Genomic DNA, 13,392 nt, shown 5'->3' with positions numbered 1-13,392 from the left:
ACTGCAATAATACAATTGCGCTATACTTCACTCTGCTAGGCAATTCCCTACTTTTCTAATGTAGCTTAAATAAAAAGATTGAGGGATTTTATTATAGTCTAAAGTGCTTTTCATTAAATTAAGATTTTTAGAAACAAAATCATTTCTGTTGCAGATAGTTTTAATTCTGTTAATTTCATTAATCAAGGTATTACGAAAAACTTTAATAGAAATATTTGAATCCCATGAAATCAAACGATTAACATGGAATTGAAAGGACATTCGTTTATCAAAAAGATCAATATGCACAGAATTATCCGAAAGAGAAACGCTGCTGCCGTGTCCTAACTGCATCTTTGCCTGGCACGTGCAGGTCAATTTTAATTTCAATGTGCTCATTCCGTTTGGATGCACTCCGGAACTTTCTTCAGCTCTTTTATCTTTAGGTATGTTCTCTGATTCCTTTCTCTTCTAAGGCTCTCGGGGAGGGTAGCAAGCTATTGGGACCTTCCCTCTTGCTAGACAGAAAGGGCCTTGTGAACTTTAGGACCAATCCCCCCCCCCCCCCTTGAGAAAGTGTTGGTCCTGGGTTCACCTTTTTCATTTTCCATTTTGATGTTCTCGCTTTTTTCATTTGCTTTTTTCATTTCTATTTTGAATGTTTGTGTGAAATATATATATATATATATATATATATATATATATATATATATATATAATAACTGCTGAGAAAATAAGTTTCTTTCTGGCTTCATGTTATTTTTGTGCTTATTCTATCAATATCAGTGACTTAAAGTAGACGTTTTGACTGAAGGAAACAACCTCATTGTGATTCATTTGAAAATAGGCGTAGAACCTACAGTAATATTATAAGATTCAATAATATTAGCCGACTTTTCAACACGCAAAATAGCTTTGATTGTTAATCGAAGGAGGCAAGGATCTCAGGGACAAACTTTTATTTTCTTTAAATTTCATTTAATTTAGAAGTACTTTTCAGTGCAAGGTGTTAAATAACGCTTTTCTACTTTTCAGGTCGTACAAAACTGCGATGAGCTATTCGATAGAGAAGAACTTTCTGCCGTTCCAGATGTTGGGTGGCCAGATTGTTTCAACTCTGGTGTATTTGTATTCCAGCCCAACGAAGAAACTTATTCTGCAATAATCAAATTTGCCATCCAAAACGGAAGCTTTGATGGTATGCCAATAATAAGAGTTATTTTACATTAACGAGTTATTATTAAAACTGTTTACTACTAACTCTCATTCCATTAGAAATGATCCGAAAGAGAGGTAAAGCAAAAGGGGGGGGGGGCTTTCAAAGTTTTCTCTATAGCAGAAAAATAAAGATTTTAGTGATTTATATGTTAAAACTTTTGTAACTGAAATTATTCTACATCTTTTTAGGAACATATTATAGTCCGGCCAAAATAGACACTAGAGTTCAGAAAAATTCGCACAGAGTTGAAAATTGGTACAAACCTAAAAGACAGCATTATAAATGAGGTGCAAAAAGTGGAGTTAAATTTTGTGCAAGGTCAATAGTTGAAATTGAAAAAAATCTTTTTGAAGAATTGGAAGCATTTGCATAGAACTGAAAATTGATGCAAACCCTTAATACATAATTTTGATACATAACTTAATTATCAAAAAATCTCTATTGATCCCACCAGGATGGGGTTTTTTTCGGGACAGTGGAAAAAACCACGGCAAAAATGAAAAAAACCGGCAGAAATGAAAAAAACGGCAAAAACCTAATTGCAAATAAAGTAGCATTATAGTGTTAATCAAGAAATAGTGACACTATAATATAAATAATGCACTTTAATATTTTAGTTGTCTCTCCATGTTACTTCTAATTTATAAAGTGAAAAATAAATATAAAAAACAAATATTGGGATTGTAAAAGATTTTGAATGTTTGCTAAAACATTTTTTTCAGAATGAGCCAATTCCTTCAATGCTAAAACAAAGAATGTTTACTTAAGCTTAGTAAATTAATAAAAAGATTGAATTATAATTATAGATATATATATATATTTAATTAATCACTTTTTATTTTTTGATCCCACTAAGATTTTTAAGCTATTTAATTAATAACAGAATATTTACTTGAATATAGAAAAATATTAACTTTTCCTCACTAAAGAAATAATGCATTTTTTCTCACTTACTGGGAAAATGGATAGCCAAGAGAAGAATTTAAAAAGAAGAAAAAAAAAGCTGATCAATATGTGCATTCTATAATCACTCTACTTTTTAGTGATACTAGCTCACTCTACAGAAAATGGCAAAGCCTTTTATCAAAATCTTTTCATGCTTTTACTTTTATATAAAAGGAAAAAAAAAACTGTCCGTAAGTTGTTAACACAAAATCTATTTTTGCCACTTTGGCAAAAACTGGCAAAAACCTATTTTTGCCGGACGGTAAAAACCGTGGTTTTTTCCATGGTTTTTTCCGCCTCCGGCAAAAACTTGCCAACCCTGGATCCCACTTTTACTGAAAATTTTGTGCAAAGTCAAAATGTCTCAATAAGCAAAAAATAAATTCTTTTTTGAAAAATCAGAAAAATGCATATTGAGATGAACATTTTGGTATGAACTTAAAATACATCATTATAAATCAGATCTAAAAATTTTAAGCAAGATCAAAATTCAAAAAAATATGTTTTCCCCAAATATTTTACAACGTTATCATTGCGTTTTTTAGAGAGATGTTTGCAATTTAAAGGGTTTTTTTCCCCTTTCCTTCAAAAGACCTTTTTCTCTCAATATATAATTTAGTAAAAATGTATTTTTAAGGTATATGTATGTATATAATGTAATAAATATTTCATGTTTATAAGCACAATTAAGTGGAATGGGATTATGTTTGGAACATGGTTCGAAGTGGCCACCAGCAGCATAAAAGTTGCTACTTATTTTTACTTAATTTTACAAAAAAGGAAGTATTGTTTTCACAAAAAAAATTTCACTCAAAATTCGGCTTTAATTTCCATTTTGCTCACCCCCAAATTAATGTTGAGTTTTTTTTTTTTTTTTTTTCAACTCTACCACACGCGGATAAGTGCCAAAGAACGTATAATTACCCGAAATATCCATTTTGACATTTCCCGGTTAATTACAACGACTTTTCTCGTGACTTACGAATGTATGTTGCGTAACTCAAGAACGGTATGTCCTGGAAAGTTTAAATTTGGTACGTAGACTTCTAGTGAGGGTCTAGTTGTGCACCTCTTTTGGTTGCATTCGGATGTTTCTAAAAGGGTCTTTTGCCCCTTTTTGAGAGTTGTTAATTTCGATGGATACTCAAGTGGTGTTATAATTTGGTGGACACTTGACGATAAATCGCCAGTCTTTTGGTCGCCAAGTTTGTCGCCAACTTGACGATTTTTTTTTTTTTAAATCTGGTTTAAATTTAGCCACTGGTGGTGATATTTAGAGAGTAAACTATTGAATCACATTAAAATTGCCAATAATGGGAAAATGACATTAAATTGGAGTAAAAGGAAGTCATGTGATGCACACATCAGATTTTTTTTTTTTTTTTTTGTTTACTGATCGCAGGTTACTATCAATTTTTTTCAATTTTAGGCATCTTGTCACCGAACAAAAGTAGTTCTGCGGGCGTATTGAAACCAAAATATCGCTATATAAAGGAGTCTCATATGAAATGCAGAATGATGACAGAGTTAATGACCCAATTTATTATCATATAGTTTTGAAATAATGCGAAGTCAAATGCATAGTAAAGAAGTAATGCGAGGTGGATTCAGACAAAATTTGGTGTACAAATGAAGCTGCATCATATACGGAAATAGGCACTAATCCAATTTTGGTGGCAATCGCTCCAAATGGGACTGATTTTTATCATAGTTGAGCGATTACAATTAATTAAATCATCACTGAGGAAGATGATTTACATTTAAATGTCACTTTCGATCGCATAAAAACACGACAAATAGTTATTAGCATCCTTTCGCCATTTCGGCTGTGTATTAGTACTAATCGAAAGAACAAATTTTTCGGTGTGTAGTGTAATTTTTTTGTAGAACTTCCAATGAAAATAAACTGAAGTTATAGCCTCCTTTCTTTAGCAAAATTTAAATAAAATTCACATTGCTTTCATGACATTGAATATGGTTAGTAGACGATCGAAGCAAGCTCTATGATTTGTTACACGTAAAATCCAAGAGTTTCAGTTGCCACAAATAGTTTTTCTTCATAATGTGATGATCACAACATTTATTTTCCTTTCATGGTGCTTTTTATTCTTTTTAGCAAATATTTAATTTCAATGTGTTTCGTTCTATGTATACTTTTCATCCAGCGTTTGCTAAAGCTTTATAATTTTATAGCAAAAGTTAATGATAGTATCTCATTTGAATTTTGTTACTGAATCAGTATTCTTATTTTTTGAAAACTTTTTTAATATCAGTCAAACAATATATTTGGAAATAAAATGACGGTCAATTTATATAATCGTCATTTTGATCTCATAAACGCTACATTCCAACAGGGGCGTCCCAAGCTCAAATTTTTGGGAGGTGGAATTCGTTATTTGCCGAATGGAACTCCAAATTTTACCGAATGGTAAAATAAGGGTATCCATACATTAAATGAAACGGGACATTCGGGTATTTAAAAACTACAATTATGTTTCCAAACTTCCCGAATCGTCGAACCAAATTTTACCGAATAAGGACATTTTTGGGTGGTGACAGTGACCTCCCATCGGAGCGTCCTTGCTTACTATAGGCCATTCTGTTACGTGCTTTAGTTGTTTTTCGGAACGAATGTATGAACTCGCACGTGAAAGTTTTCCAGGTTCTTCTTGATATACTCATATCAATTTAATTAAATGAGTTCATTGATCAACTGCCAGTCAATTAAGAGCAGAAACTTTTCTTTTCGTAGGTGGTGACCAGGGAGTCTTGAACATGTTTTTCAAAGACTGGAGGACAGCTGACATATCTAGGCATTTGTCCTTCATTTACAACATGAATGCCAATGCCACATATTCCTATCAACCAGCATACAAACAGTAAGTAACTTCTCAATTTAACTGAAAACATATCATCGCCTCCGAACAACAGTAAGATATCTTAGTGTTATTTCCGGGATTAGTTATCTTACTGTTGCTCTGAAGCGAAGGTGTACAGGTACTCAAGATATTTAACCCCAAGTAAGTATTTAATGGAATAGTCCATTATAATGACTGATGATTATTGTAATATTTAAAAATGTTACAATTTTTTTTTCGTATAATATATTATAAAAATTGCTTCAGTAACTGGTACTACGTCAATGCTAAATTGCCCGCAGATTTTAATCAAACGGTCGTGGTTCATGTATTGTATATTAACTTAATTATAATCAGCAAACGTAAGTAGTCTTTCAAATGCTCTTTTATAGAATGTAGTGTTAAGAAACTGTTTGTTGACGTATGTTTTAGCAAAACTCGACACGTAGTAAAAGTTCAATGGATTGAACAATCTTTTTTTCTGATATTTTACAGAATTAGGAAAGCTTTCACTTTTAATATTGGTAATATTTATCCACCTCGAGAACTCATCTTTATGAATAACGTAACAGAAAAATATTGGAATTTTTCAAGACCAGTTAAAATAAGTTGCTGAACCAGGGGTTCCCACAGTAGATGGGCTTCACACTGGGATGCAGAAACATGTAAATCCTCCCCGCGAGGAGTTATGGTCTGAGGAAGGATATTCTTTTACAGAGCTGTGTGTCGCGGTTATTCCGAGAACTTTAAAATTCATTTATCTGATTGCTGTACGAAATTTTGCAAGTTTTAAAAAATAAGTTTTAAAAATAATTGAATCCTACTTACATATCAAGTTTAGATCAAATCAATTTATGCGCAGTAAAAAATGAAACTTCTGGTATTAAAAGGAATTCGTCTTTGAGTGCCGTATTTTAGCTCTGTTCAGTGCTATTTTCCTGAAAGTGTACTTTGCCTCGTTTATATTTTGATTACTTTCAAACGTTACCATGGAAAACTGCCATCATTCTTTTCTTTTAGCCGAACATTTTTTTAAACCTATAATTGCACCAAAATAGGTCCTGTGGCAAAAAAAAAAAAAAAAGCCAAACAATTACCAACAAGCCCCCCTCTTCTTGAACATTGTCTTCATTACACCTTTTTCTTTTACAGCAACTTCATTCAATTAGACGCGGAGAAAACTTTTTCTGTGACCGAGACTGTGGGTTGCGCTAAATTAAATTTTAAATAGGTTTATTAATTACAATTTTCTACTGAAAATAATATGGATGTTTACATTTTAGGTTCGGTAAAGATGTCAAAATTGTTCATTTCTTGGGTCATATCAAACCATGGATGCAAATGTACAATAGTGAAACGGGTCGAGTTCAGCCCGACAGTCCTCATTCATTTGAACATTTACAGCTTTGGTGGGACCTATTTATGAGACAAGTCCAACCCAATCTCACAGAAGAATGCGTAAGTATAACTTCAAAGCATTTGATACATTTAATTGAAGGGCTCGGGGCAAGAATAAGATATGCCAGATGAGTTTTTTTCCGGTAGGCCAATTTCTAACTTTTGAAAAATTCTACAAACATTTTGTATTCCACATCCTAGATTCTGCAATAATAAAACCAGATATGCTATTCTGACAGTGACATAATCCATTGTCATGTTTATTTCAATTATCAAGGCAGCATTTACAACAAAAAACTCATTATTTCAAAAGTGTGGCTTATCACGTTCTTGCCCCGAGCCCTTCAATTCATCAAAAGAATGTTCTTTCCTTGTTCCATCCCCTGATGACTGTAGATTGTACCATGGATTGCACTTGAGAAGCTATGAAACAAATGCAATCCATTTCTGTCATAGGCGCACATATGCGCGAAAATTTCCTGGTTGTTACCAGGCATACATGAGCATGTATACCAAACGCATACATGCGCATCTAGAAGCAGAAATTTTTTGCAGAAGTCTGCGACGCAAATCAAAAGATAATCTGCAAGATAAACTGCCTTTTGATTAATTGTAAAAAATCTAAATCGGCACTGTGAAATGCTTAGGAATAAGACGCTAATGTAAGTACATGCCAATTGTGGATTATATCCCGGAAATTACGATCCAAATCTTTATTAACTGAAATGTTAAAATTTTTTCTTTTTTTCTTCTTACAACTATGAAATAGTGTGCAGACTTTCTCGAGAATCTGCGACGCACCTCGCACTCAGTCTGCGGTATCAGGTCAGAGCTATATGCTGTCCTGCCGTCAAGAGAAAAGCCCCCGCCGAAATGTCTGTACCTGTCTGTTGCTATAGCAACGAGGCGTGTCTTATTTTTCTAAGGGGAAACTTGATGTTGAAAAAATCCGCTTGATTGCACGAAGGTGAAGACGAGTAGCGAAATGGCGCCAAAAAAACCCCTCCTGCTAACCCTTGCAGAAAATGAACGAAGTCCGTTTCTATGGCAGTAGACGGGCTTAGACTTTACGGCGGGAGCTTTTCTCGTGAAGGACAGACAGTATACCGCTTAGTTTAAGAATATAAGAATATGATGCAATAAAAAGCGTTGAAAACATCTGTTAAATTTGAAATTCTTTGTTTTGCAGAGTGGCATTGCAGGAGAACTTTCCAAGCTTCAAATAGGACCAATCGCTCCAGGTTCATCAGCGTTCATCCAGAGCTCAGAAGCCCGTCGATATGCATGGGAACGAGGTCAAGTGGATTACATGGGTGCAGATGCCTTCTCAAATATCGAAAAGAAATTGCAAGAATCCATAGAGGGGTCTAAAAAATAAATCGCGTAGTCTTGAAGCAATAGAGAAACGATAATGAAAAACTAAGAATTTTTTATCCATTCTTCAGACGTTTTCAGAAAAGAGTTGACAATACATATCGACAAAAACAAAATATTAACGATTTCTGGTGCGCATTGAGGTTCTGTTGCAACTATCGAGTACAAACCTGGAGCGAGAATTTAGGTAGAATCGAAACGAATAATTTACAGTTTGTTGTGCAAAATAAAAAAATAAAACAAGTCCATTTATTTTAGTACATATTTGCTATCAACTGAAAAGTAATGAAACTCGGCGGTGAACATTTTAAGTATGTGGATGTTAAGAATTGCAAATCTTCCAATGTTAAAACTTAATTTTCCCACCTTTAATAACTGTCTTGTATAACATGATAGAGTAACTCCAGTTTGGTTTTATAACGCTTCCATTATAGTATGTTAAAATGTTTATTAAACTAAATTTAGGATGGATTCTGAAAAATATTTATATCTACATTAAATGTATGTACTGATTAGATTTTGGAAAGGTTGCAGATTGGTTGAGCAAAGAAAATATTTTAAATAAAATGGTTTTATCTTGCCTTAACATTTGTAACTCTCGATGTCTGTTGCTGCTTTTTAAAAAATAAAGTTCATTTAAAAACATTTACTTACAAGACATTTTAAACTTAATATTTTTTAATAAACCAATAACCCCATTATAATAAGCAGTGCATTCGAGTAAACTATGTCATTAAGTTCTGGAATCATACCTTGTTCTCATATTTATATCGATTTACGGAAGACATCGATTTGACTTCACTTCACATCATTATGGATTTTAATCTAAGATACTTCGTTAGTGAATTATTCGTTCAACAATTTTATTTCTGAAGACTTTTCGTTTTAAAAAAAAGCTGCCGAGAGACACCAAAGTTCTTTAAGCTTCCTGGTAGGAATGGTTTAAGGGGCATATTCATCTCTAACACACCAACTATTGTGTTAAAGTAACCTTGTATTGTGTTAAAGATGAATATGCCCCTGAATCTATTATTTCGTTTTTTGACTTTATTGATTCTTGTATAATATATTCGTTTTCAAAGCAACGGAGTGTATTATCTATTAATAAACATTGCTCAGTATTTGTTTCAGTGCCAAATATATTTAATTGTTTGTTTTCAAAACATGTTTATTACAAAACTATTTCCTGTTTTGTGTGATGTTTGTAAAGTATTTTCATTGCTTTGCAAGTTTCTTTGTTCTTCAGTTTTTTTTTTTTTTTATAAATTCACTAAAATCTATGCGAAGTAGAGAACCTGTTTTACTTGTAAACTCAATTATAGATCACAAAATGAAGTTTTTAAATTTATTTATAACTTTGTGAAACTGGTCAGTGCTGTTAAAATAAAAGCTGCTTTTATACCTTAAACACAGGGTCGTTGTTTCCTTACATAATCCATCGGATTCTGTTGAAGTATAAAATTATTTTTCAAAAACACATGTCGTCATACAAATTCAAGTATGGGGTTCATTAAACTCGATTTTGTTTGATTCGATAGAATTCTATCTATCAGTAGCGTAACGAGAAATTTCCTTTCGGATGGGACAAAGCTGCGCTATTGGTAAGAACACACTCGATCATATTCGATCGAATTATCTCCTTTCAAAATAAATGTTTCAGATGTTTTTCCCTACCACTATTGCAGTTTTACAATCGCGGTTGAACATATTCTTTCGAAAACAAAACAAAAAAAATTTTTGGTTTTAGTTTCTATAAAGGAGCTCTTAAACTCGAAATCAGTAATAGACTCCCCCCTCCCCCAAATAAATAGATAAAAGGGGGGGGGAGACACTGGAAGCTTTTCCCTTCCCTTACAAAATTTAAAGTGCAAAAACCTACCCTACTCATTAGCCTGATACCAATTTCTAAGAGAATTCCCTGAAGATCAAGATGAACATAAGCATCTTGCAGTGGACATTTACATAGAATTCCGTTTTAAATAGAAAAAAAAGCGAGTTTTTCATCATTCTTGTTAGAGAAGCGGCATACTTAAACTTCCTTAAATTATGGCGCAGTGAAAGCTTTAAAAATGAATTTGTAAGATATCGTCGATTTTTTCCCGAGAAAAAAAAGTAGAGCAAATAACGAGTGATATAAAATTAAATACTTAAACCAAGAGTCACGGCTAAGTATGTCAAACAAAATACCGTAAACGTGGGCTACTTTGGCTCTTAGGTCCTTCTTTGGCCCATGAAAAAAAAACATACAACGTTCTCTGGAAGCCTTCATGAACAGAAATTTCTCTGGAATGCGCTAGAGACCATCCCCAAGCATTCAGTTATGTATACCAAGCAGTTCGATAGCTCTCCTGAAGAGGAAATACGAGTGTTTTCCTGTTCTTAGCGCTAACGTGTGTCTTTATTCGTGTGTTTCCTCTCAAACTTATAGCAGACGCAGAACTGATTTTATATGTAAGAGTTTGCCAAGTACTTATTTATGAACATTGTTTAATCATGGCCAGCTTACCGCACAGACCGAAGAGGCCTGGGCCTGAGGGCCCCAAATTTCTTAAAGTAGTATGAATAGCATTATAAATATACGAAATATACACGTATTTTTAAAATAATTTAAAAAATGAAGACTTTTTAATAGCAAAAGACTTCCAACGGAGAATTTTTATTCATTCTGCTAGTAGTGAATTTACCATGTCACAACTATGAGGGACCCTGAAGGGGATTCATAAATGCACATGACAAATGATTTACATAGAGTTCTGTGATAGACAAAGACGCCCCAAAAATTCGTTCCGATGGGGCCCAAACCTATAAATCAACCACTGCATTCCGCTATAGAGTCTTCAGAGGGCCTCCAAATTACTGTGGGCCTAGGGCCTCAGTTTTAGTTAGTCGGGACTTGTGTTTAATATTTTATTCAGTATTTGTCATTTAGGTTGCGGTTTTTATTTAAAAATTTCACGATAACAACACATCTTCAAACCTACAAATTACGGCTTAATTTGGCCCAGCATAAAAGTTTGAAAAAATCCGCGAGGGAGATTTGAAAGAGAAAAGAAAGTTAAAAGAGTAAAACTGAACAGGAGGAATACAAGAAAAAATCGGGACTTCTGATCAACGGATGAAGAGAGATATTATAGCCTCAATTCATTAGGGCTCTTTTTCATGACTTTTACTATGGTAGATGAAGAGGAACTACAAGTTGAAAAAGGTCTAGAAGAGGTCGATCCACATAATCTACTTCTTACAAATTTTGTTAAATTTGTTGGTAAGTTTATAGAATTTTGTTGTTTTAGAATGAAATGGGTTCATGTTTCCAGTGATAGCTATATTAATGTGAGTGAAGAAATAGGTAATGTGTGTGTTGAAAGCATAGAATGTACCAGGAAGTTTTTGAAACGACCGACAATTAAGAATGCTTTGTTTTGCAAAAGGTATTTTGTCAAAAAAAAAAAAAAAATCAACCTGGAAAACTTATATGATGACTGTTTCTCCGTCGGCAATTTGTGAGACAATAGCTAGGCCTGCATATATATTTTTAAAAAATATATAATTTTCCTTAAAATGTGAGTCAAACTTCTTGTAAAATGTACTTTTCTTTCAAAAAAAAAAAAAAAAAAAAACGAATTTAGCATTAACACACGTTTTCCTTTGGCTCTTTGTACAATGATTTTAAATATAAAATAAAATTTCTTGTGAAAGTAAACTAAACGTAAGGGTATTATTGGCCCAAAAAATAAAGCAATGAAAAATGGTACTCACTTTGAAACAAAGTGAAAACTAGTCGAAAATCAAATTAAGAGCGCTTTAGATGAGTAAAAAAATGTTTTCACAGCTAAGAAAAAGGACTAGTTACAAAATTATTGGGGGGGAAAAATGAGAAAAGTTACAAAATGTGGGCCAAAGTAGCCCGTGTCTCAGTAGAGGTTTATTAAAACGTGCTTGGAAGGGGGAGGGGAGCTGAACAATTGATAAGGGGAAAAGAAGGGGGGGGGGGAGAAAATTTATTTGACATATTTCATTGAATGAAGTTTTAAACGCGTTAAATATCGTTCACGTTGTACTCAAATAGTGTTTTCGAAACTTAAATAGTTTCATAGCATGTGTAGTCCTTCTTGAACGTCGTTAAAGCAGTGTTTCAGCTGCAAAACACTCGGTAAACCACTGATTATAGTTTTCTACCTTTTGGAAACAGCATTGTAATTTTTGTCTCAGAAGTTTCGTCAAAGATTTAAAAAAAAAATCTTTTTTTTTTTATACTTTCGCAATTTTTACTTTGCGCTATTGGTGTAAATGTTTCGCCAAACGAACAAAAAAGTATAAAATCACATTAACAGTAGCTTTCAAATCTTTATATATAAAGAGCTGCGTTGCCCGGCTTTGCACGGTCTACCTTGAGAATAAAAATTGTGTGTCAAGTGACACATTCAACAATCAGGCTTCAATAATAATAATAATAAACACCATGCAAAATTACCCTTCCAAACAATGACGACAGATATCAAAATACTTTTAAGAAATTAAAATGTGAAAGATAGATTTTAAAAGCGTAACCATGGAAACACGAAATAAAATAAGTTTAAGAAATGAAACGCAAAATAAGGAAAGAAACAATGGATTCAAAAAGAGTAACCGTAGAAACGCGAAAATAAAATGGTTGAAAACCTGAATCAAAATGACATTTTTTGAATTTCATTTAGAAACGCTTGTAACTTTTCTCCTTTGAAGATAGAAGCTAGGTTTTACGACCATAGGTCGAGAGAAATCTGGAGTAAAAAATGTCGCTTTTTCCAATGGTGTCAAAAAGAAAACTGAGGGACAATCTCCTTCAACCATTAACAACCAAATTCCTTCACTTTTTATTGATAGATTTAATGAAGAAAGTAGTGCCTAAATTTCAGCTAAGCATAAAAAAGTTCGAGCTAAAAATGCAAATAACTCCCGCCGTAATTAAGTTAGAGCAGTGAAATAAATTGTTTAGAAAGTGAAAAATTCCACCCTTTTCAACGATATATAATATTAATATGTGCAAGTAATTTTTCACTCCCATATTCGAGAATTTATGTGAAATTTGGGCCTAAATTGGAATAAAAAAAGAACTATTTATCGGATTTTTCTGAATTAAAGCCTACTATGTCACTCAGTAAGAAAGCACCTTTTATATAGTGAAGGAATGTTTCAAATAGGTGCAGTGGTTTCGGAAATTACTTCGAACATATACCCAAGTAGCATTTTATCTTGGCTCAATATTGGCGTGAGATTGTTCACGTTGGCAATGTCTTGGCCAATATTGGCACGATTTTTGCAATATTAAGCCAATATTGGCTTCCCATTGTATTAACAATATTGTTCTTAGATTGGCAGATAATCTTGTGCCAATATTGGCGTATTATTGCATTAACAATATTGTACTTAGATTGGCACACAATCTTGTCCCAATATTGGCTTAACAATGCGCAACCATTATTGTATTTAGGCTGTGAGACAATATTGGCGAAAAATTGGTCGAATAATGGAAAGCCAATATTGGGCGGAAGATGGCTCTTTGATGTTCAACCGATTTTGAAACAAATCTGAAAAATGATTCATTTTCCTAAGTGAGCAATTAAACTTTGAGTCTAATTA

General features: G+C 33.1%; 1 protein-coding gene across 2 annotated transcripts in view; it reads left to right on the top strand.

Annotated features, from left to right (window-relative positions):
- The window catches only part of LOC129219779 (glycogenin-1-like), a 46,636-nt gene extending 37,455 nt beyond the window's left edge, over window positions 1-9,181 (top strand). For both annotated transcript variants that reach the window (XM_054854079.1, XM_054854078.1), the window contains exons 4-7: window positions 1,015-1,177; window positions 4,896-5,022; window positions 6,285-6,459; window positions 7,589-9,181. In XM_054854079.1, coding sequence (XP_054710054.1) covers window positions 1,015-1,177; window positions 4,896-5,022; window positions 6,285-6,459; window positions 7,589-7,777 — 654 coding nt within the window. In that variant the 3' untranslated portion in view covers window positions 7,778-9,181. The remainder of the gene's footprint in view (window positions 1-1,014; window positions 1,178-4,895; window positions 5,023-6,284; window positions 6,460-7,588) is intronic.
- The last annotated feature ends 4,211 nt before the right edge of the window (window positions 9,182-13,392 follow it).

The sequence above is a fragment of the Uloborus diversus genome, chromosome 4, assembly GCF_026930045.1.
Source record: "Uloborus diversus isolate 005 chromosome 4, Udiv.v.3.1, whole genome shotgun sequence".
Lineage (NCBI taxonomy): Eukaryota > Metazoa > Arthropoda > Arachnida > Araneae > Uloboridae > Uloborus > Uloborus diversus.
The sequence above is the reverse complement of the archived record's forward strand: the minus strand, read 5'-3'. Positions and strand labels throughout refer to the sequence as shown.